Genomic DNA, 25,655 nt, shown 5'->3' with positions numbered 1-25,655 from the left:
ATAACCATCTTTTTTTTGTGTGATTTTTTCCCCCCGTTTTTCTCCCCAATTGTATTCGGTCAATTACCCCACTCTTCCGAGCCATCCCAAATGCTGCTCCACCCCCTGTCGATCCGGGGTGGGCTGCAGGCTACCACATGCCTCCTCCAATACTTGTGGAGTCACCAGCTGCTTCTTTTCACGACAGTGAGGAATTTTGCCAGGGGGACATAGCGCATGGGAGGACCACACTATTCCCCCCAGTTTCCCTTCCCTCCCGAACAGGCACCCCGACCGACCAGAAGAGACACTAGAGCAGTGACCAGGACACATACTCACATCCAGCTTCCCATCTGCAGATATGGCCAATTGTGTCTGTAGGGACGCCCAACCAAGCCGGAGGTAACACGAGGATTCGAACCAGAGATCCCCGTGCTGGTAGGCAACGGAATGGACCACCATGCTACCCAGATGCCCCATAACCATCTTTTGTTTATGAATGTAATTCTTTATGGCAATCATGAAGACTCTACCTGCGTTTAATAACTTCCTGTCTGCTTACAAGTCAGACAAATGTTGTTAACAATGTTGAAAGGAGAACTCACACAGAGGGCCGCTGACTGGGATTGTGAACATTTCAACTACAGCTGAGCACAGCAAGATATATGAAAGAATCTGTCATATGGGACCTCAAAGGTATGGGAACAATAAATTCACTCCAGACTCCGGCTTTCCCTGTTGGCTATAAGCGGCTGCTGTCTAACTTAATAGCGCTCTTATCTAGCTCTTGAGAAAGGGCAAGCCCAATGGGTGAATGTAAGTAAGTGGCTACGTGGTGTTTGACGCTGAAGTGTGTGTGTGTAAAGAGGTGAGATAGTGTATGTTTGAAGGACAGTGTTTTGTTCTGTGCATGTGTGAATATCCTCTTTGTTTGGTGTGTGTGTGAACATGTGTTTGTGTGTGCGTGTAATGAAGTACTATGTGGGATGGTGTGGGTTCAAGGGTTCAACTACTTGCTATGCAGACATCCACCTCCTAATGGGGGTCAATCATTTTTTGCGTCACTATTTTTAAACTGTCAAACATGTCCTTTCTAACTCATGAAAAAGGGACTCAACTTTTTTAGTCTTTTTTAACCTGCCATCATTATTGAAATTACTGGAAATAATTATAAAATTGCTATTCAAAAGGAATTCCACAGTAGACTTCCCCATAATCACCAACAACGCAGCTTTGCTGAAAACCTCAACATATAATTTCTTCTGTATGAATGTATGGTAGTTAATGGTCATGGTGTTGTAGGCACTCAGTGGTCATTTGATTGTGGTATAAGAGCGTGCAATGGGGCTAAATGACTGAGCGTGTGTGTGTATTTGTGTGCTAAACCACACACAGAAGAGCTCACAGAGAAACACAAATACATCACACATGCAATCTTTCAGACACACAACCGGGATTTCACTCCTACATAAAACGACCATGGGCGGTCAAATTGACGGCCGGATTTTTTTATATTCTGTCAAAATAAAAATAAAAAATACCCAGTTCAGATACTAATGCATTGCATATGTTAGTATGTCTATTAGGAAACGACTGACACCAAAATTAACATTTTAACAACTATAATACTATTTTAAACAATTTAGACTTCTGAGACACATGATCAAACGTGAATAGCAAAATTGAAAAAGTTAAAATATTACCTGAAAAACAAAATGGAAAACAAATATTGCTAATCTAACAAACGTAACAAGGCCTAGAAAAAGTGAAATGTAAAAAAAAAAAAAAACTGAAAATAAATATTGAAGCGGTCCCAAACAACGACCGGAACGTAAAAACTACTGGAACGACCGTTTTTAAACCCTATATTCTGTCAAGATAAATACCCCATTGAGATATTAATGCATTATGTTAGTATGTCTGTTAAGAAACTAACTGACACCAAAAATTGACATTTTAGCAACTTTTATTACTATTTTTCAAACAATCTAAAATGGCCGCTGCTGTCCAACGCCTGCAAATGCCGAAACGCGTCGGTGGTAGTCATGGTGTGTCTGTAACGGCGTCTGTAACCAGACATGTTGGCAATAAACAAAAATCAAATTTCGACTATTTCTCTGCACAGGAGAATGCGAGCTTTTTTTTTTTTCTAGGACAGAGCAATGAACTTCGCGAAGGAACTGATGTGACTGTAACCTACAAAAAGACTCACTGACCGACCGCCAGGGGGTCGCCCCCTTTTAGTCGAGCGTGAGTAGTCACCCTCTCCTGGAAGCGCGCCCTCGCTCTTCGTTATTCCCGCGCTCCTGAGGCTTCTGAGGATCTGGATGCTTCCGGGCACTTCCGGATACCACCGCTGCCACCAGTGTAACCCAGCATATTTCCGCCCGCTGCGGAATCGGACAGTGAGTCTGTTTGTAGGTTACATGACCAACACAAGTCGTAAGCAGTGACATGACGCATCGATCACGCGCAAATAATGTGCGGTTATTTTGACCGGTCATGGTCGTTTTAGGTAGATCTTATAACTTTTTTGTGCAATTGATCTAAAACTCATTTTAATGCAAATTTATGCAATTTTAGGAGCATTCAGGGAGCGGGAGGTCTGTATCTGTAACAAACACACTCATCTAAAACCACACACACATACCTACAGCTGTACAGGCACTCATTTACTTACACCTTACACACACACACACACACAGGCAAACCGGATACGCAGCTGTTGGCCCAGTGGCTGAAGATGGCGACATGGTTAATTGTGTTCACCTGTACCTTCTGAGCACGCCGCTTGTCTGCTCTCTGGTTCTGGTGATAGATGCGGCTAAAGTTGGAGACAATGACAGGGACCGGCAGGGCGATTACCAGCACCCCGCTCAGAGAGCAGATGGAGCCAAATATCTTCCCAGCGATCGTCTTCGGCACCATGTCCCCGTAACTACATAGAGAGAGAGAGAGAGAGAGAGAGAGAGAGAGAGAGAGAGAGAGAGAGAGAGAGATTGACTTTTAAAATAACTTTTATTTACATCACAGTATAAAGATCCTCCATTCCCACCATAGTCCATGGGCCAGACGATATTTCGGTACACTCAAGGTGGCAAAACTTACTTATAATTTTTGAAAGGATCCATGTCTGTAGATGATATTTTGGTATGATAACCATTCCTGAGTGGCAGCTGTATCACAGTTATCAGCTCATGAAGTTAACCACCCGCTAAACTAAATTGCATTTTAGACGCTGGTGCATATCCTGGTTTAGCCTCATGGTCAGGACATTTTTCAATGTTCTATAATATTGTCTTTGGTATCATTTTAAAGGGGACCTTCTTAGCTTTCATTCAAGCCCTGTTGTGGATATTTCTCACAAATATAGAGGTCACTTGAGCTCTTCAACCCGTCAATAACACACATCTTTCTGCAATTTTCGCCTAAACTATATACTTTCTTTTAGCCCTGTGGCATCTAGGAATATCAGGGACACAAAACACAAACACTGGAATACTCACAGGACTGTAAAGACTCAGGAAATGTATAATATACCCATACTATTTCATTGTGTGAGGTGACTGTGAGCCTTAAATGAGAACTAAACCAAAGCCAGTTAGGTCACAAACTGGTCTCTATACATTTGTTTAAATACACAATCAAAATACATGATAAAAAGGAATACCATAGTGAGGTAATGAACTATTTTAATATTTTAAACAACATTGACATTTACATATACTTAGTCAATGATACATGTAATCCCATATCATTAGTGGGTATATGTAATGGTAATGGGTAGGGTAATGGGTATATGTGAATATGGTTACATTATTGTTATCAAGCTCTGGGTTACCAAGTCAAGAATCAACATCCTGTGCATCAATAGACTACTACCACAGTAATACCATCAGAATCATCACACTGTCATTCATCAAACTGCTCGTTTCTCTCATCATCTGACTCCCCAAGTTCAAAGTCCAGTTCTGGACCATCCTGCTGTTTTTGGTTACTGCAGGTCTGTAACCTGCACATGTCTGTGCATGGAAGTCCATTTGACAGGCACATGCAGCTTGGCATTTTGCATGAATGCACACACTTGCATGTTAGCATTTCCAAGACCACATCTGGTGCAGGTGGAGAGCGCATCCAGTAAATGGCCAGCTTGCCTTCATCGTCTGTCCATCCATACTCAGTAGGGCTTGGCACCACAGGGTTAGCCTGCAGACAGCACTTCCATATTGCTGCCTGATAGTTGGCTTGTTGAACATGCATAAAGAGACAGTCTCTACATGGTGGCAGCTGGCTGGACTCAACCTCTCCCCTTTTGGTGCAGAAGAGCTGGTAACGCAGTTTGTTCACCTCAGCAGTGCTGCTATTAGCAACATACATCCGACAGGTGAACTGCTCAATTTTCTGGAACAGCTCATCACTCACATTCCATGTCTGTCCCAGTTGACTAAAAGTCTCTTGGCAGGAAGTGTGCTTTCTCACTATCTTCAGGGCATTCTGCTTCCCTCGACCAGCGAATGCACTGACAGTGTCGCAGCCTGTGAAGGCATGTAAGCCAATTAGGCTGTCACAGATGCTGTCTCCAAGTGAACTTGCCAGTTTGGTGATGTCGACAAACCGTGTGCGGTTCTGAGTCCCACACTTCTGGTAGATGGGACAGGTGATGTCCTTCTGGAAGCCAAGACAAAGCACCATGACATCAGTGTCCTCAGCTGTGATGATAACTGACTTTGAGCCCGCATTTGCTGCATGCAATGCATGCAGGAGCAGACGGGTGTCAGCTTCTTCATGTGTGGAGTGCAGTTCTGCTGCTTCCTCACACCCATCTTCTGTCAACTTGTAGCAGGTTTCCTCACAGGTCATGTACAACACCTTGCCATGCAGCATAGCTCTGTATCGTGGGAGTTTCCACTCTTCCACCAGAAACTTGATGAGACTGGTCTTGTTGGAGGAACTGCACAGAAATTTTCTCCACTGCTGGACGTGGTGTCCCCCTGCAAGATTCTTGTACTGGAGAGTGATGTCTCCACCCCGGTTCAGTCGTTCAGCATCTTTGATCGAAGTCTGGTGACAGACATCAAAAACAACATCAATCCTCCCACTCTGTGCTCCCTCATGGAGGACCTGGGTCAAGGCTGACTCTGCCACCTGTGCAAAGGTTTTGTTGTTGCCATTCATTTTTTGGACCAGGCTCATCCCATCAATGATGGAAGTAGATGGGATTGGGATGTCTTCTGCGGGAGATACATTCTTTTCAAGCTCTCTGGCAAGTGCAGCCTTGTTTGTTTTTCGTAAGGACCCATCAGCATTTGCCAGTGCCCATGGTAGTGGGCCCAATGGGTAGGCAAGGACATCCTTCAGATTCACCTTCCTGCTTTCAGCCACCAGGATCATGTGACTGAAAAGGTTTCTATCTGCCCTCAGAACCACATCCTGTGCTTTCTTTCCATGAGCTTGTTTTGTGCTGACATTGGAGAATGTTTTCAGACTTTGCTTGGTCATCTTGTCGTGGAATTTCACAGGTGGTGGGTCTGCATCTAACCTTGTTTGCTGGAATGCTTGGTAGGCCTCTTCTCCTTTCTCAAGAGCTCTGAAGAGATCTATGGTCACATCAGGTGGAGCCATGTTGCCAGTGGAGAGGCTAACCAAATCAATCTCATCAGGGGACATAGGATTGAGCCAGTTATTCTCCATAAGGTCCATGAGAGACTGGACATCTGCTTCATCTCTCTTGATCCTTGGACTCGGTAGATCTGGATGAGACCATTTGCACCTGCCTTGACCTGTCAGGTCTCTCAGCTGTCTGAGGTACATGCTTCTATACTCAGCTGTGAGATAATATTTGGTCACAGCTCCTGGCTTCAAGCTGAATCCCTTTGTCCCTCCAGCTGTTTGGGTGTCTTTGTTCACCGTTTCTTCTATAGCTTGGTCAACAGGGATTCGGCCAAAGGGATTGGTGGAGCCCAGTTGGACTGAGAAGCCTCCTTCCATGAATTCTGTGTACACATCTGGGTGTGTGATGGGCAGCTCAGACATCTGGGCGTAGTAGTAGGGGAGGTAGCGTGCATAATTCATCCTGTCATAAGCAAAGCACCATGGGATCATTGCTCGAATGCTAGCCAAGTGTAGCATCCAGTCTCCCTCTCTGGATGCTCGGATGAGCCCCAACAAGATTTCAACCATGTCCAAATAGGACATCCAGAAGTTCGAGAGGCTGCCGTTTCCACCTCTAAGGAACTCACGGTAGACTTCAAATAGATCCATGATGCGTGTACAAGAGCTGTTCTCGAGGACCTCCTTCAAAGCATGTTGTGAGACTTCTTTCCCAAGGCTGTCAATGGTCTTCAGTGTCTCATTCAGGTGAACCATGTCATTCCTGTGAGTTTCTTCCAACCAGGACAGGAAACCATTCAAGGTCAGTCGCATGAGAGCCTCATACAGGAGCTTGTGTAGTCGCACTGCCCTGTTGTACTTGCGGCCATCCATAACACCAGCAATTGAGCCTTCTGCAATCATGCCAGACTCAATGCAGAGGTCTTTGAGTCCAGCATCTTGGAAACGCTTTCCTATTATTGCCAGCAGTGTGCAGATGGTGTGGAATACCCCAAGCCTAACGATGATATCATGGAACTTGTCATGGTGTTTCCATGTGATCTCGACAGCCTTCGCATACAGGGCTTGGTCAAAGACACAGACAATCTTCCTCAGGCCTAAGCACTGCATGATGCTCAGTGACTGGTTAAGCACCTCGTTGACAGTAGACATTTGTGTCGCTGGAGCATTGATGGTAGGCAGATAGCCTATATTGTCGGGGATGACCGTCATCTCTCCTCGAGTCAGGATGTTGAAGCCTGTCCAGCTGCTGACTGACTGTTCTTCTTGTTGTGACATGCGTGCTAGGACCCAAAGAAGGTTTTTCTCTCTGGCAAGCTTAGTATTGGCTGCAGTATCGGCATCTGACTTTTTGCTTTGTGGTGGCCCTACCCGTTGTCCAGCATTGTAAGTTGGTAACATTGGTGGGGGTCCATCAATGCTTCTCTTCTTTGTTTTGGGAACAGTGGGCATGGGTTGGACAGGAAGTGGGTTGACTGGCTTTGCTTGCACAGCAATCCCATTGACTCTGTGAGATGTTCCCTCACCACTGACAGTTTCTTCAAGACGGTCGATATTGTCCCAGGCTAAAGTTGTGAATATGCCAGGATGGATGTTAGCTGGAAGGGCAATGCCACTCCCTGATGATGAGAGTTTCTGGAGACACAGGGCAGTGTTGATCTCTTCCATCTGTGAATAGGACACACTGTGACCAAGTCGGTTGAGGATGTTAATCAACTCTACATTTCCTGTCAACGATTTGACACTGAATGGCAGAACAATGTGCTTGGAAGGCTTGGTATTTCCACATGTCACTGCATATACTATGTCATGGCCAAATGACTGCAGAAGGCACTGCACTCTCTGGGATGCATGATCAGGATCATTTGAGCCTGTGAGTAGAGAGTACAGGAAGATAATGAGCGACTCTGGAATGGTAGGACATTCTGCTTCTGGTTTGACTTCAGGCGGCCAGGTTTGAGGAACATCTTGACTTTTAATGTCTGCTCTCAATTTGATGGCTGCTTTGGCTATAACATCTTGTGCACTGACACTTTTCAGGGTCTGCAGCTCCCTTTTGAGAGACTGATTTTCTTTGGCAAGTTCCCTCATGGACAAGTTATCGGGATAGAGGAGGAATTTTCCTTTCTCATCAGGGAATATCTGCAAGGCTCCAGCAAACTCACTCTCCAGGTTTCGCCTTATGTGCTTCTTGGTTGATTCCTTGACTTGGGCAATGCCTTGGGAGTTCATTGAAGCTACCAGTCTAGAAGAGAGATCAGTCATTGTCATCACTTGAGGATTGCCAAAAAGCTCCATCCTGATGAAGAGGAACAGCTCATTGTATGCCTTATTCACAGCAGCTTCATACTGGGCTGCAGCATCATCATCTTCATTGCTGGCAACCTCTCCTTTGGAAACCTCTTCTTTGGTGTAAAGTCTATAGCATGACCTGTGGTAGTGCCCTTCAGCTGCTACAAGGTCTCTACTCACAATGGCAAGGATTCTGCTGTCCCTTTTCTTTGTGGCTGCACTCCTGATCTTTGCATCAGCTCGCAGTTCTCGACACTGCACCAGTACTTCTCTCGTATTCTGTCTCTTGGAATATTTGCTGTTTTTCTGACAAAATATGCACTCTGCATCATAAGTCCTAGATGTACTTGGAGCATGTCGAGCTACTCTCTTAGATTGTTTCTCTTCAGCAGAGACACAACTTTTCTTTTCTTTTGCAAGGAGGCCATCAAGAATTTGCTTCATAGTGAAGATACTGCGACACTTTCTGTGGTAGTAGATTGCTGGAATCTGTCCCTCAGGAATGTCTTTTGCCAGTTTCAAAACTGGTGCATGATTTCGTATCTGAGCTGCCCTGAGCAGAGTTCTCCATAAGTCGACACTTTGTAGTGAAACCAGCTTATCTCTATCATCAGAACAGTGGATAATGCGCTCCACCCGTGGGCGCTTTGGTATTGGGTAAAAACTTGCTTGTTCACCAGTGGCCATATTCAGTCAGTTTGCACCTGCCACATACAAACAAATACATGTAACTTAGGTGTATGAACACTACTAAAACAAAGTTTACTTTGCTTCACCAGCGTCATATTACCATTATTTATCTTACATAGCCACAAATAGATACATTACCTAGTTGCTATGCAACAGCTGTATTTTGTCCACATGAGGCCGCTAAAATCAACACAAGATGAAAGTTCCTCGTAGCCACTTTAACTAATCATATTAACATATACATTAAAGGAACATGCTAACATTATGGGAAATTAGCTTACAATCTTCTCCAGAGTGAGACAAGAAGATAGATACCAGTTTCCTCTATATGTGTTTAGTAGAAAGCTATCTGGCTGCACGTTAGCCTAGCTTAGCACAATGAATGGAACTACACAGTACTGGTTATCCTTGGTTGTTGGCCAACTAAGAACTGTCCCAGAGTTTAAGCTAGGCTAATCAGTACCAGGGGTGTTGAAATGCTATATTTGTAAAAATCTGGGCAAATACACAATCGTGAGAGGCACAGAAACAGGTTTCCTGAAAGAAAAATGAAATAGCTGCTCATTTGGAAAGGTTATCATGTATTATTTTACTTCTGTTAGTGTACCAAATAAAATGGCACCAGTGAAGTTGTGTCACCTTGGGTGATATCGATATCTGGTCTGACCCATGGACTAACTGGCTTTGGTCTAGTTAGTTTCTTAGTAATAATGCCCTTCTAATTTAAGGTTCACAATCACCTCACACAATGAAATAGTATGGGTATATTATACATTTCCTGAATCTTTACAGTCCTGTGAGTATTCCACTTTTTGTGTTTTTTTGTCCCTGATATTCCTAGATGCCACAGGGCTAAAAGAAAGTATATAGTTTAGGCGAACATTGCAGAAAGATGTGTGTTATTGACGGGTTGAAGAGCTCAAGTGACCTCTATATTTGTGAGAAATATCCACAACAGGGCTTGAATGAAAGCTAAGAAGGTCCCCTTTAAAATGATACCAAAGACAATATTATAGAACATTGAAAAATGTCCTGACCATGAGGCTAAACCAGGATATGCACCAGCGTCTAAAATGCAATTTACTTTAGGGGGTGGTTAACTTCATGAGCTGATAACTGTGATACAGCTGCCACTCAGGAATGGTTATCATACCAAAATATCATCTACAGACATGGATCCTTTCAAAAATTATAAGTAAGTTTTGCCACCTTGAGTGTACCGAAATAGGAAATTTTGGGCTCTGGCCCATGGACTATAAAGGGTCCGACCTGTCAACCGAGGGCTAACGTGTCTCGAATAAGGGGGGCAACCACAGGAACTGCCGCAGCCGGGATTCGCTACAATATATTTAAAGACTTTGTTCTGCCACATCTGCTTGTTTTACCATGTGAACTCTGCTTCTTTCCACTACTATGAAAAGATGTATGTAGCCGGGTGGTAAAGAACTGATCTTTCTTCCTGCAGTGAAATGAAATTCTGTACTGCCCCTTTAAGAGATTAAGCTCGACGCAGGGTTATAACGTCACACGCGTCACATGCTTCACCAGGGCGGGGTGAAGCATGGTGGACAGAGATGCATAGCAGTCTGCATCGGGGTAACTATTTTAAAATTTACATTCAACTTATGGAAATAATGTTCATATCCAGTACCTGAGATCTCAAAGTGTATATTCACGAGTTATTAGAGTGAGATGGAGTATTATTTGGCACGGATGGTTCTGAATTGCGTAGTATGCCTAACCGCGTTTTCGGATTTTATTATTTGCATTTACTGGTACTTATAAAATTGCGTGTTACCCACGGTGCGTACTTCGGTATTTTGTGCATATTATTTTGTAGCGATTCGGTATTTTATTTCGGTATTCTCCTTTTGTTACTGTGAGGTTGTTGAATCAACTACTGTGAATGTTTGACTAGGTAGACAGTTTTGCTATAGCTGTTCTTGGCCAGCCACGCTGAGGAGGCCATCTTGAAACATGGCTGCAAGTGAGTGGCGGTATGCACTTTATTTCACATAAAGGCCTTAATGCTACTGTTGTTTAATGTTAATGTAATTAACATTGAATGTTTTCTTTTATGTTGTGGTTTTATTTACAGAACCCCACTACTGTATTTCATTTGTATATATTTCATTTGGGTACATTTTCATTTGTATATTTTATTTTCATGCAGTCGTGATCTATTTCTTTTTATTCTCCTATCGACCGCCGTCCTCCTATTGAAGTGAGGCAGCGTTCAGAATAAAAACCCCAAAAATAGAATGTTGTGTTGTCCGGTGAGTTCATTACCCTAAGGACCCATCACATGTAAAACACTGACATGTGCCAGACAGTAACATTAAAATGAGCAGCTACAAAGCCTTCCGTTTCCCGTGTGGGAAGATGGCGACGCGAATTCACGTTTGCAGCGACCTCACTCAGTACACGCGTGGGAAGATGGCGGCGCGAACTTACGTTTGCGGAGGCCTCACCCAGTACCGTCCATGCAGTATCTGTTTTGTCTTCGTTTGATGGCTGGGAGAGCTTGGCCCGCTGCGTCCTGTGGGCCCAGGGACCACGGCCCTGACCGGAGCTGCGCCTGAAGAGGTAACACCAAGGGCGGTCTGACAGGACCAATGTAGCAAATTCAGGGGGCAGCCCGGGAACCGCCGCACCTCCCGCACCACGGGCGACAACGTTAACCAGTGGGTTAGGCTAAACTAACTGCTAACCCATACAAACCGGCAGTTCCGATAGTCCTGGCATTCATTCCCATTGGACAGTGGAATTTTTGGACTGTTGCACTGAGTGGACTATGTTGTTAACATTTTTTTTGTTGCTTTGTTCGCTCTGTTTTTGTATGCTTTTGGTGGTGTTGTCTTTGGGAAATTTGGGATGTGTGTTTTTGTCTTTTGTGTCGCACTGCTCTGGGCTGGGGGAAACGGATTTTCATTCCTAATTTGGTTATTGGTGATTTAACTATTGTCCTTTACAGGCTAGCAATGGAAATGGATCACAAAGCACTATTGTTTTATGCCCTAATTGTGGCTTAACTCCATTCAGCCAAACATATTGACTGCTCAGTTGGTCACAGAGTAAAGCTGAATGATATTGAAGAAAAAAAAAACCCTCAACATTGCGACATTTTTTGTGTGTGCAATATGTATTGCAATGTTAAAGAACAAAAAGGAGTTACATAATTTCACCAGATGTACACAGCTTTTAACTTTCAAATCACAATTTGCAAAGAATTCATCACTCAAGTCACTCAGGGTGACTTCTGAGAGGGAAATAAGACAGTTGTCCAAAAAGCCATTAAATTAGAGTAAATTATGTTGTTTTTCAGTGCTGGAATATCTTTCAAGTCATAACTAATTGGACCTTGTTAGATTTTGTTTTCTATCAAGCAACGACAGTTTTAGTCTTACATAATTGATGGGCTCAATTTGCCTCTCATTGCCTTCTTTGCAATTTGACTATTGTATGTGTGTATATTGCAATGTCAATTCTGAAGTGATGTCTTGTTAAAACCGACCACTGAACAACTCCGTTGGCCTGGCTGGGGGTTAATTGGTTTCTCGGGGGCAAGCATTACCTGAGGTCATTCTGGTGGTTCGACTATTAACGCATGTACAATGTGTGCTAAGGCCTGGTTGGCCAAAATATCAGGCATCATTACTGTGGCTCAACCAAATTACACACACACACACACACACACATTTATATTATGCAATTTACATATATCAAACATCTCTCATTATAAATAACTTATCTATCACAGACCTGTCTGGAACACAATAAGATTGACCTGCACCAATCAACAGTTCAGCAAACACTGTCAGTCTGTTTGACAAAACTTTGGAGAGGCTTTTATAGTCTGTACACAAAATAGCTACTTGCCTCCACTTCTTTAAAAGGGCTAAATCTGCACGCTTACAAGAAACTGGAAGTGTCCCTTTTTTAAAGCACTCTTTAAAAATGTCCAGAAAATCCTGTCCCAAAACACTCCAGAAATGTTTAAAAAGTCTGATGGTAGGCCTCCTGTTCCTGGAGCCTTGCCCGACGCCATCTGAGACACAGCAGCAGTCAGTTCATCCAGAGTCATGTCCAAGCTCAATGTATCCTGTTCTTCTGGACCCAGCTGAGGAAGGCCCTGTAGAAGTTCTGCAGCAGAGTCCACATCACAACCCTCTGCCCTGAACAAGTCTGTGTAGAAGTCCACTGCACATTTCCTCATCTCAGCAGAATCAGTGGTCACCTTTCCATCAGGGAGACGAAGACACACCATCTGTTTTTTTGTTTGTTTTTTTTTAACCACTAACTTCTCTAAATTAAAGAAGAAAGCGGTTAGTGCATCCATGTCTTGGAGTCTGGTGAAGTGTGCTCAGACTAAAGCTCCTGTAGCTCTCTCACAGGAAGGAGTTCAACAGCTGTCAGTGTAGGAGATTACTATACAGTGTAGGAGATTATTATTCTAACTGAAGGGTGTTTCATCCCCCACACATCACCAAATAAGTGTTCTTTAAGACACGGGATAGGACAGAGGATGACTGAAAGTGTGGCTCCTCCCCAGCCCTATCTAAAGTAAAGTCAGTGCAACAATTCCAGTCTCCACCCAATACAATACATCCTCCTGGATTAATACCACTTAATTAGTCTTGCAGTATTTTAAAAAGCCCTTCATGCTCAGAGCCATTGTTTGGTGCATAAACATTAATAAAACTAAACTTAAACTCCTCTATTTCAGCTGTCAACATAAGGACTCTGCCCTTCACAATCTCTGTGCAGGATAAAATGTTTGGATGTAAGGCAGAAGAAAATAAAACGGCAACTGCTGCATTAAAATTTGTCCCATGGCTAAAGGACATGCTGCCCTGCCCACCATAAGCCCCAGTCTATTTCATTTGTGCCGTTACTGTGTTTCTTGTAGAAAAACTACATCCAATCTTTTCTGCTTGATTACTTTTGTCATTAAAGCTCTTTTCTGTGCATCTCTACCCCATTCATACTTAATGAAGCCACCCTTAAACCTTGCATATGAGGAGAAGTAAGACAGACCAGTAAGAAGCCAGACAGAAAAAGATAGCAGAGATGAAACACCCAGTGTTATATGATCACGGTACTTCTAAACTTCTCTCTTAGATCCTCTGGTGCTGGCCTGCTCAATGTCCCTAGAATGAACTACAAAAAGTATGGTGAAGCAGCATTTTTTTTTATGCACCGACGGCTTGCAATAGACTCCCCCAATAAATAAAATCAAATCAAATCAAATCAATTTTATTTGTATAGCCCAATATCACAAATTACAAATTTGCCTCAGTGGGCTTAACAGCAACACAACATCCTGTCCTTAGACCCTCTCATCGGATAAGGAACAACTCCCTAAAAAACCCCTTTAACAGGGAGAAAAAATAGGAAGAAACCTCAGGGAGTGCAACAGAGGAGGGATCTCTCTCCCAAGACGGACAGCGTAGAACGGATGTTGTGTTCACGCAATTTACATAATACAACAGTGAAAGAGGATAACAGAATTATAATGGACATAAAACAAGAGAAGCAACGTCCATTGACAGTATTAAGAATCAGCTCAAGACCCATTTTTATGCTCTTGCTTTTAATTAATTCCATTTTATTTCTTTCACTTTTATTTTTTATCTTGTACTGTGGTTTTATTTCTTGCCTTGTTTTATGTTTTTTGCCTAGGTCTGTGTTTTATTACTTTTAACTTATTTTATCTGTATTGTTGTTGAGTTTTATTGTTTTCCTTGTTTTCAATGTAAAACACTTTGAGCTGCATTTTATGTATGAAAGGTGCTATACAAATAAAGTTTATTATTATTATTATTATTATTATTAAATCAAGAGTTTAATTTTCTTTTTCGTTTTGTGGACTTGGAGAAGGCTTACGACCGTGTACCCCGGGGCACTCTGTAGGGGGGAGTATGGGGTACCGGGGCAGTTGCTACAAGCCATCTGGTCCTTGTATAACCAAAGTGAGAGCTGTGTCCGCATTCTTGGCACAAAGTCAAACACGTTTTCAGTGGGTGTTGGGACTCCGCCAAGGTTGTCCCTTGTCTCCGATTCTGTTTGTGATATTCATGGGCAGGATCTCAAAGCACAGCCAAGGTGAGGAGTGTGTCTGTTTTGGGAACCTCAGAATTGCGTCTCTGCTCTTCGCAGATGATGTGGTTTTGTTGGCTTCATCAGAACGTGACCTCTGGCATGCACTGGGGCGGTTTGCAGCTGAGTGTGAAATGGCCAGGATGAGAGTCAGCACCTCCAAGTCTGAGGCCATGGTTCTCTACCGAAAGATGGTGGTTTGTTCCCTCCGGGTTGGAGATGAGTTGCTGCCCCAAGTGAAGGAGTTCAAGTATCTCGGGGTCTTGTTCACAAGTGAGGGTAGGATGGAGCGGGAGATTGACAGACAGATTGGTGCAGCATCAGCAGTAATGCGGACATTGTACCGGACCGTTGTGGCGAAGAAGGAGCTGAGCCGGGAGGCAAGCTCTCAATTTATCAGTCAATCTTGGTTCCAACCCTCATCTATGGTCATGAGCTTAATTTCCTCTGTAGGGTGTCTGGGCTCAGCCTTAGAGATAGGGTGAGGAGCTCTGGATAGACTGACACTGTAGTCTAGAGACTAACCCACAGCGTTGGGGCAAAACAATCCCCAGGGTTCAGTCCAGGAAATGAGGTAGTCTACCCTCTTTCCCTAGTTCAGGCAAAAGTTCTGTATTGTCAAAACAAGTTTTGGTAATTAACTTGACTCCTGGACCTGTCAGCTGTGTTTGACACAATGAACCATCAGATCCTCCTCTCTACCCTCGAGGGGCTGGGTGTCACATGCTCTGCACTCTCAATGTTGGCATCCTACCTGACAGGTCGCTCCTACCAGGTGACATAAGGGGATCTGTGTCGGAGCCTTGCAGACTGACTACAGGCATTCCACAAGGTTCGGTTCTGGGTCCTCTCCTGTTCTCCCTGTACACGACATTCCTGGGTCTGTTATTCGCTCACATGACTTCTCTTACCATTGTTATGCCGATGACACCCAGCTGATCTTGTCCTTCCCTCCCTCCGACACACAAATAGAGACACGCATTGCTGCGTGCTTGACTGGTATCTTGGAGTGGATGGCGACACACCACCTGAAACTCAGTCTGGACAAGACAGACCTGATGTTCCTCCCGGGGAAAGGTTGCCCGCACCGAGACCTGGTCATCACCATTGACAACACCGTTGTGACGCCAATGCGGACTGCGAGTAATGTGGGTGTGATTCTGGACGACCAACTGTTATTTGCTGCAAACGTTGCATCAGTTGCTTGCTCCTGCAGATTTCTCCTCTATAATATCAGGAAGATTCGCCCATTCCTCACTGACGAGATGGCACAGGTGCTCATCCAGGCTCTGGTCATCTCCCGGCTGGACTACGGCAACTCCCTCTTTGCTGGCACCCCGGCGTCGGCCATTAGACCTCTGGAGCTTGTTCAGAAAGCTGCAGCTCGTCTGGTGTTCAACCGCCCTAAGTTCTCCCACACAACTCCCCTTCTTATGTCCCTACACTGGCTCCCAGTAGCTGCACACATCCAGTTTAAGACTCTGGTGCTAGCCTACAGGGCAGTGAAAGGAACAGCTCCTTCCTATCTCCAGGCCATGGTCAAGCCGTACACCCCCCTCCGACCACTTCACTCTGCTGCCTCGGGATGCCTCGTTGCCCTGTCGCTCAGAGGCCCCTGCTGCCGATTGACCCGGTCACGGCTCTTTTCTGTCCTGGCCCCACAGTGGTGGAATGAACTCTCCACTGATGTCAGGACAGTGGAGTCGCTGCCCATCTTTCAGCGCAGGTTGAAAACTCACCTCTTCAAGAATGACGACCCTGTTACTTGCTCGTAGCACTTATTGTATTCACTCATTTAAAAAGAAATCTCATAAAAATATAAACATATTAGAAAAGCACATTTTCAACAATTCGAACTAATAAAAAAGGTTTTCTTAACCTATCAGATGAAGAAAACCTACCAGTCTTACTAGGGGAAGACCCAAAGAGCTGTAAGTTAGCAGCAGTCTATGTTGCTGCCTTCCATAAAGTGAGGGACAGTGAGTGACAGTCACCTGACACACATTGTTGCTGCCATATTCAATGACAGTATGTTCTTCTGTTTTCTATTATGTTTCTTTGCTGTACTATGTTTCTTTGTTGTAGTGTGTTTGTTTTCAATGGTGCTTTTCAATTGATGTTTGTTTTTTTTTCTTTGTTTTTCAATGTTTGGACACTTGCTTTGACAATATGTACATTATTTCATCATGCCAATACAACTATGGGGGGGGGGGGTTGGAAATAAATAGAAAAGGAAGAGGAATGAAGGCAAAATCCAGACAGAGGTACTAGATGAGCAAGAAAGCACGAAAATGATAAATATAGAGACCAAAAGAAGGAAAGAAAAAATACTTAATGTAAAAACAAAGAGAAAGCAGAAAAAGTAAATAAATAATTAAATGTAGAAATAAAAAAGAAACAGAAAAAATAAAGAAAGAAGAATGCAGAAATAAATAAATGTAGAAATGGAAAAGAAAGAAATAAAAACAGGAAAGGAGCAGAAAAGAGAAACAAAGAAAGAAAGAACAAAAGGAAAGAAAATGGAAATAAATAAACGTAGAAATAAACGAGTTAAGGAAAGATGACAGCAGGTTTAGAGGAGTGGATACAAGGCCTATCGAACAGCTAAAGCATCATGTTAGACCATCATGATATGAATGTTCTGTCAGACATTCCCTCTGACTTTTCCCGGCTGTGAGTGCACAAACTTAATTCTTCAGCCTTTTCTCCATCTCCTCTCTCCCTGATCCTACCTGAGAAATCAGCTGTTGCTATCTGCCTTCTGTTGGCTTCTGCAAATTCACATAAATACATCTGCATATGGGACTTGTTGGTTATCTGGTGGAAGCAGCGGAACACGGTTAAACGCAGTGGACCATATTAATAAAACAAAAATAAACAGGGACCCTTTCAATGGGCGACTGGTCCATTATGAGAAAATACAGCTGTTATGTTACCCTATCAGGGATGACATGACAAGGATGTCAGAACTGGAATCAATCTGATTGATATACCAAAAAAGTATTTAAACACCTGGAATTCGAAACAGCATGTAACTTGACCCAACATAATATACAGATCCACCGATCAGCCAAAACATTAAAACTACCTGCCTAATATTGTGTAGGTCCCCCTTGTGCCGCCACAAAAGCTCTGACCTGTCGAGGTGAGGACTCCACAAGACCTCTGAAGTTGATCCTTTAAATCCTGTAAGTTGCAAGATGGGGCCTGCATGGATTGGAATTGTTTTTCCAGCACATCCCACAGATGCCCGATCGGATTGAGATCTGGGGAATTTGAGGCCAAGGCAAAACCTTGAACTCTTTGTCATCTTCCTTAAACCATTGTTGAACAATTTTTGTAGTGTTGCAGGTCATATTCTCTTGCTGAAAGAGGCCACTTCTATCAGGGTATACCGTTGCCATGAAGGGGTGTACTTGGTCTGCACCAATGTTTAGGTAGGTGGTATGTGTCAAAGTAACATCCATACGAATGCCAAGAACCAAGGTTTCCCAGCAGAACTTTGCTCAGAGCATCACACTGCTTCTGCCAGCTTACCTTGTTCCCATAGTGCATTCTGGTGTCATCTCTTTCCTAGGTAAACTACGCACACATACCCGGCCATCCACATGATGTAAAAGAAAACATGATTCGTCAGACCTTCTTCCATTGCTCCATAGTTCCTCATGTGCCCATTGCAGGAGCTTTTGATGGTGGACAGGGGTCATCAGTGGCACTCTGACTGGTCTATAGCTAGGCAGCTCCATACACAGCATGGTGCAATGCAGTGTGTATTCTGACACCTGTCTATCATAGCCAGCATTAAATTTTGCAGCAATTTGAGCTACAGTTGCTGTTCTATGGGACTGGACCTGACAGGCTAGCCTTTGCTCTCCACATGCATAAGTAAGCCTTGGGTGCCCATGACCCTGTCACTGGTTCACCGATTGTCCTTCCTTGGACCACTTTTTGGTAGGTACTGACCACTGCATACAAAGAACACCCAACAAGACCTGACGTTCTGGAGATGCTCTGACCCAGTCGTCTAGCCATCACAATTTGGCCCTTGTCAAAGTTGCTCATTATGCTTGCACATTTTTTCCTGCTTCCAACACATCAACTTCAAGAACTGACTGTTCACTTGCTGCCTAATATATCCCACCCTTGACATGTGCCATTGTAATGAGATAGTCAGTGTTATTCACTTACCTGTCAGTGGTTTTAATGTTCTGACTGATATGTGTGTGTGTGTGTGTGTATATATATATATATATATATATATATATATATATATATATATATATATATATACAGTGCATCCGGAAAGTATTCACACCCCTTCACTTTCCCCACACTTTGTTATGTTACAGCCTTATTCCAAAATGGATTAAACTCCTTTTTTTTCTCATCAATCTACATGCAATACCCCATAATGACAAAGTGAAAAAGGTTTTGTAGAAATTTTTGCAAATTTATTAAAAATAAAAAACTGAAATATTGCATGTACATAAGTATTCACACCCTTTACTCAGTACTTGGTTGAGGCACGCTTGGCAGTGATTACAGCCTCAAATCTTCTTGGTTATGAAGCTACAAGCTTGGCACACCTATATTTGGGGTATTTCTCCCATTCTTCTCTGCAGATCCTCTCGAGCTCTGTAAGGTTAGTTGGGGAGCGTCGCTGCACAGCTATTTTCAGGTCTTTCCAGAGATGTTCAATGGAGTTCAAGTCTGGGCTCTGGCTGGGCCACTCAATGACATTCACAGACTTGTCCCGAAGCCACTCCTTCGTTGTCTTGGCTGTGTGCTTAGGGTCGTTGTCGTTTGGAAAGGTAAACCTTCGCCCCAGTCTGAGGTCCTGAGCGCTCTGGAGCAGGTTGTCATCAAGGATCTCTCTGTACTTTGCTCCATTCATCTTTCCCTCGATCCTGACTAGTCTCCCTGTTCCTGCCGCTGAAAAACATCCCCACAGCATGATGCTGCCACCACCATGCTTCACTGTAGGGATGGTATTAGCAAGGTGATGAGAGGTGCCTGGTTTCCTCCAGATGTGACGTTTGGCATTCAGGCCAAAGAGTTCAATCTTGGTTTCATCAGATCATAGAATCTTGTTTCTCATGGTCTGAGAGTCCTTTAGGTGCTTTCTGGCAAACTCCAAGCGGGCTGTCGTGTGCCTTTTACTGAGCAGAGGCTGCCATCTGGCCACTCTACCATAAAGGCCTGATTGGTGGAGTGCTGCAGAGATGGTTGTCCTTCTGGAAGGTTCTCCCATCTCCACAGAGGAACGCTGGAGCTCTGTCAGAGTGACCATCGGGTTCTTGGTCACCTCCCTGACCAAGGCCCTTCTCCCCCGATTGCTCAGTTTGACTGGGCGGCCAGCTCTAGGAAGAGTCCTGGTGGATCCAAACTTCTTCCATTTACAAATGATGGCGACCACTGTGCTCTTCGGGACCTTCAAAGCTGTAGAAAATGTTTTGTACCTTTCCCCAGATCTGTGCCTCGATACAATCCTGTCTCGGAGGTCCACAGACAACTCCTTTGACTTCATGGCTTGGTTTCTGCTCTGACATGCACTGTCAACAGTGGGACCTTATATAGACAGGTGTATGCCTTTCAAAAATCATGCCCAATCAATTGAATTTATTATGGGTGGACTCCAATCAAGATGTAGAAACATCTCAAGGATGATCAGTGGAAACAGGATGAACCTGAGCTCAATTTCGAGTGTCATAGCAAAGGGTGTGAATACTTATGTACATGCAATATTTCAGTTTTTTTATTTTTAATAAATTTGCAAAAATTTCTACAAAACCTTTTTCACTTTGTCATTATGGGGTATTGTATGTAGATTGATGAGAAAAAAAGGGAATTTAATCCATTTTGGAATAAGGCTGTAACATAACAAAATGTGGGGAAAGTGAAGGGGTGTAAATACTTTCTGGATGCACTGTACATACATATAATCCAGTGAGTCAAGTAAATTCTTTATGAGACAGTACAAGCCTGTTTCATGCTGTAAGCAATCATCAGCTGTCAATAAAGTTACACAGGAAAGAACATATTAACTGCCTCGTCATGCACATCACGTGCACAACTTCCAATGGGGAAGGGGAACGTGCCTACATTCAAAAACATGCAATCACTAACCATCCAGTAAGGGGGGGGTAGGTTGCATACAAGGTTAATTTACAAAATAGATGCTTATAGCTATGTCTGCAACTGCTGGCCAATTCATTCCTGTTATTTAATGTAGACATTTCTGGTTTGCAAATGACAAAATACTTTTCAGTTAGACATAGAGTGCACATTTTACTACTGGTTGAATATGTTTCTTTTTTGAGAGAATTTTCCAGGTGATTGAATAATTAATGTTTCTGTGCGCCAATAACCAAATATAACGGCTTAAAGATGTTACATTCTTTAAACGGTTGCTTCTAAAGCTACACGTGTGCATTAAACCTCTTTTTGAATGTTCCCTCTGTTCGACCGACATATGTCTCTATTTTGCCATCGTCATTTCTAATCACCGTAGCTTGGTAGATAACTCCTTTCGTCTGGCATTTTCTTTCGAGGGGGCATGAGTCGTTCACACGGCAGTTGCAGTTGGGGGTGTCCATTTATGATGAAGGTGTCATTGATTTGTTCATGATTCTTGTGTTGTGGGATATTATTTGCTGACTGTCAGGCATGCAGCTGTAACTAATTTTGATGGTGTTCTTATTGAATATCTTCCTCAGTTGATGGTCCGGGGTGAAGCACTTATTCAAAAGTTCAAAAAACTGCTTACTGATGTTTGTGGCCATGATGTCACTGGAGGGTGGGTTGTACAAGATGATGTTTCGTCTTCTGCTACATTTGTTGATTTGCTGGTAGTCAGTATCTAATGGTGGGTTGTACTTGAACTTAAAATTGTAGCCGGTCTTTTGTAATGCATCTTGGTATGCGGGTGTAGCTTCATTGAAGATGGACTCATTTGATGATAATTTTGAGTCTTCTATTAACGCTTTCTGGGATGTTCTTAAAGATGGAGGGTGGGTGGTTGCTTTCTCTATGGTTATACTGCAGCGTGTTGTTGGGATTAGATTAAGCCCAACAACGGGCTGTTGTTGGGCTTAATGTACAGCCATACATTAAGCCCAACAACACGCTGCAGTATCAATATTCAGTATCAATCCTTTAATTGGTAAGTGAGGGAGTACATTTTTGCACAAGTGACTTCCCTTCTAACTTAACAAGCTAATTCTTTCAAGGGCCACTTTTAAAACTAATTAAATGCCAGGGCTTTAATTTGGCCTCTCTATCTCTTTCTTGCTGATATTATTTGGCCTCTTTGGCTTCTCTTGAATGTCCCCTCTGCTCTATTCTTGATGCAAGAAGGGTCTTGACATTTGAGTCCCATGCACTGTTGACCATTGCAATCCTTTGGGGAGCCTCAGCCCCTATAGGCATGGGTGAGTGAAGTTTTTCCACTTTACCCAGTTGGTGTTGTCTGGAAAAGATTTCGCTCCCCGTTGCAAAGCCCTGTAACCACCAGATTTACCTGCCCGCTGTTTCCTACCCACAGAGAGATAAACTACAGGATTACTGCAAAACCCCAGCCTTCTGCTCTGCCCGAATAAATCTGGATGCCAAGAAAGTAAGTGGATTGCTAAAAAATCTCCTTTCCTTCTTTTGAGGGGACTTTTTCTCTGTTTTCTTTCATAAAGACGAGGCAGAGTGAGTTCAAAGTAAATTCAGGATTTACTAATAAACCAGTGAGTTTAGTCTATGTATTGAACATTTGTCCATAAACATGTTTGCACAGCATAAATGTCCATGGATAGACAACATAGAATAAGCCAGTCAAATTTTAAAATCTATTTCAAATGAAAAATTAATTTTAGTACCGGAGAAGCAATTGGGTATAGAGGGGGGGGGGGCTAAATTTCAGTTACAGCTAAGAATCACTATCAACGACTGTCTGCCACAGAACGAGATCCACATTCTCACTCTCCTTTTTATATAAAAGTACAATCTCCATATTTCTTTAAAGGAATAGTTCGGTATTTTTGAAATCCATCCTTATTTTATACTCACTGCTCACACAATTAGTTAGGTGTCATTTTCACAGTCATCCATCCTTTTCTTCATACTGGACACACAACTCCAGCTTGCCATATTGAGTTCAGTGAAATAAATGGGTGACAAATCCATAATCTTCATTCAGTGCAAAAAAAAAGTTCAGCTGAAGCTAACATACTATCTATCATAGTAAAGTTGATTGTTCATTTCAAAAGTTTACGGTCATTGTTACGGTCAGTTACAATCATTTCCTACCAGAGGAGAACCCTTAGGGACTTCTAGGAGTTCAGCGAAGGCCAACGTATCAGCATTTTAAATGCTATATTTAAAATCTTTCATTTAATAACAATTCTCTCTTTTAATGCTAATTTCAGCCTTAGTTTCTATCATGTTTGCTTCAGTAATGAAAGGGTTACTGTCCTGGAACCATGAAAATCGAGTTATCCAATCAGATTTTGTTGTTGTTGTCTCTTGGCAAAGAAAGGGTTAGCTGGCTGGTTCCGTCATTGGTTAGGACTGCTAGAAGTTCTGTGCTTGCGTGTGTATTTAGAAAGAGACAGGTAAATCAGTCAATCATATTTTGCCGTTGTAGTGTGTGGGACAAAAATAAATAAATATCGATATCGCCCTAGGACTTCTAGAAGTCCAGACCTATCCAGACGTGGGCTCACTCATATATAAAAGAATGATATGCGGTTGCTGAGGAGTCATTACTTATGATTGACCGACTCTTTCACATTGGCGATCCAAATCTACTGGTTCACTTAAACCCATCGAACTGCACATCACTAACGTTAGTCTGTGTATCAGATGAGTGCGACAAAGTTACGAAGCATGGCTACAGGAGGAGACGAGAGTGACATTGTAGCTAGCTTGTTAGCATTACGCTTCTCAAAACATGCTTTCAGCGAAAAGCAACAAGTGATTGGAAATGGAAGGCCAACTCCCACTCTTGTCTCACTTATGCTTCATCACCTCACCTGTCTGGTGTTGACCATCCCTGTATCCACCTCTTCAGTTGAGCGGTCCTTCTTGGCCCTGAAGCGCATCAAGACGCACACCAGAAACACAATGGGATAGGATCGACTGGGAGCGTTGGCACTGACGTCCATAGAAAAAGGCCTTCTGATGGAACTTAAATCCAAGGGCAAACTGCATGACGCTGCCATTGCCCATTTCACAAAGAAGGACCGATGGATGGACTTTATATTCAAGTAGCCTAATAAGGTAAGCTGCCTAATTTTATTTTACTCCAAATCAAAGCTGGCGTATTCATTTTACATATTGTGATGGCACTTCATAGATGGTTAATACCACACTTTGCTCATGTAACGTTAAAGCCTACTATACTCAATAGTAGGGCGTAAGGTTTGACATATTTTGCATATGATTGTATTGCGACTTTGCTCATGGCATATTCTGCATGTGAAGTTTGATTTTATCATTATTTCTATTCTTTGCTCATGAATTGCTTTGACTTGGTCTGGTCAGTTTGTAAAGAAGAGGTTTTACGATGCTGCATGCTAGTGCCATCCATGGTGATGTTGTAGGCCAGAAGCGGAGGTCATGTCATGTGCATTTTCATTGTTTTCCCAAGTATGGAGAGAGACAAAGGCTATTTGATATCCAATGGATTTGATTTTGGTGGATCTTGAGGCACTGAGTTACTGGCAGTGTGTGTGTGTGTGTGTGTGTGTGTGTGTGTGTGTAGGTGTAGGTGAGCTGTGTGTCGTAGGTTTTCACCTGTGGTGCTGCGATGGGTGCACTTTGTGTGCTGTATGTGTGTGTGTTAGAGCTGTGTGTCGGAGCTGTTCACATATTAAAAAATACCCCAAAAATTTGACTGATTACAATATTAAATACAATTTTGCACTGTTGAAGCCCTACTGTTAGACCCCACGTTTCGCTACTGTTTCCCTGTTTCCTACCATGCTACTTCCTGTAATACAGCCTACAAGTAATTACCAGCAGGAGTCATTCCACTGTGGCACTGCTGATGTCACGGCGGGGTTTGGTGCCTTGCTCCCCCAAAATATAAATACCCCTGATGCTGAAAATTAGTACTTAAGCATCATGTAAAAATAACATTAATTAATGTACATTTAAATACATAAACCAATAAATGTAATAAAATGCAAAAATGTCATGTTTGTGGAGGAGTCAGTTGTGTTTTTTATATATATATATATATATATATATATATATATATATATATATATATATATATATATATGGGGGTGGGACACCGGAGCAGAATGTCTGTGTATTTTTGTCCACTCAGGCAGTAATTGATGTGACAAGAAATGAATACCACATTACGTGTGCACACTAATCAAGTAAGCCAGCTTAAAGATGGACACAACAAAATGGATTCCTCACGGCCCAAAGTCTACACCAACAGAAGGGAGGCCAGATGCTGCAGCACATGAGGAAACAGTTGGTGCCGAGGCGAGTGCGACGAGCGAAGAAAGTTAAAGAGATAGACGTCACTGCCAGTGCAGCTAACCTCAGCGGCTGCTGTTGCCCAAGAAAGCAAGTCTGTGGTGTTCCTCTGACACAGAGGAATTAAGTCAATTCCACCGATGTGCAGTCCTTCCCATTTTTAATTTAGAGAGGATTTATGAAGCATGATTTCTTCCTCTTGCACGCTGAACTCTTTGAACTAACCAGACTGCACAGAGTCTGTGCACTGTACATCGCACACATCTGCATCTGTCTGCATTCATATGTTTTGTCGACCATATGGTGTTGAACCCTGGTTAAAATAGCTTGCCTTCCGTGGTATGCTGCTGCTCAATTATTGTGTGTCGTGTATTAAATAATGTTAGTTCTGGTATGGTCTCAATGGATTTAACCATCTACTAGCTGCCCACTATATGCAACAGCGGTCTAGCTATTTCTTGTAGCCAATGTAGTTGTTTAATCTAAGTGTTAAGTGTTCCTGA

The 25,655-nt window shown here is 43.0% G+C and overlaps 1 protein-coding gene across 1 annotated transcript in view; it reads right to left on the bottom strand.

Moving 5' to 3' along the window:
* Positions 1-25,655, bottom strand: part of LOC130107602 (potassium voltage-gated channel subfamily D member 3-like) — a 192,341-nt gene that overhangs the window by 22,550 nt on the left and 144,136 nt on the right. Inside the window, exon 2 of the mRNA XM_056274282.1 lies at positions 2,755-2,917. Coding sequence (XP_056130257.1) covers positions 2,755-2,917 — 163 coding nt within the window. The remainder of the gene's footprint in view (positions 1-2,754; positions 2,918-25,655) is intronic.

The sequence above is a fragment of the Lampris incognitus genome, chromosome 2 (assembly GCF_029633865.1).
Source record: "Lampris incognitus isolate fLamInc1 chromosome 2, fLamInc1.hap2, whole genome shotgun sequence".
NCBI classification, from domain to species: domain Eukaryota; kingdom Metazoa; phylum Chordata; class Actinopteri; order Lampriformes; family Lampridae; genus Lampris; species Lampris incognitus.
The sequence above is the reverse complement of the archived record's forward strand: the minus strand, read 5'-3'. Positions and strand labels throughout refer to the sequence as shown.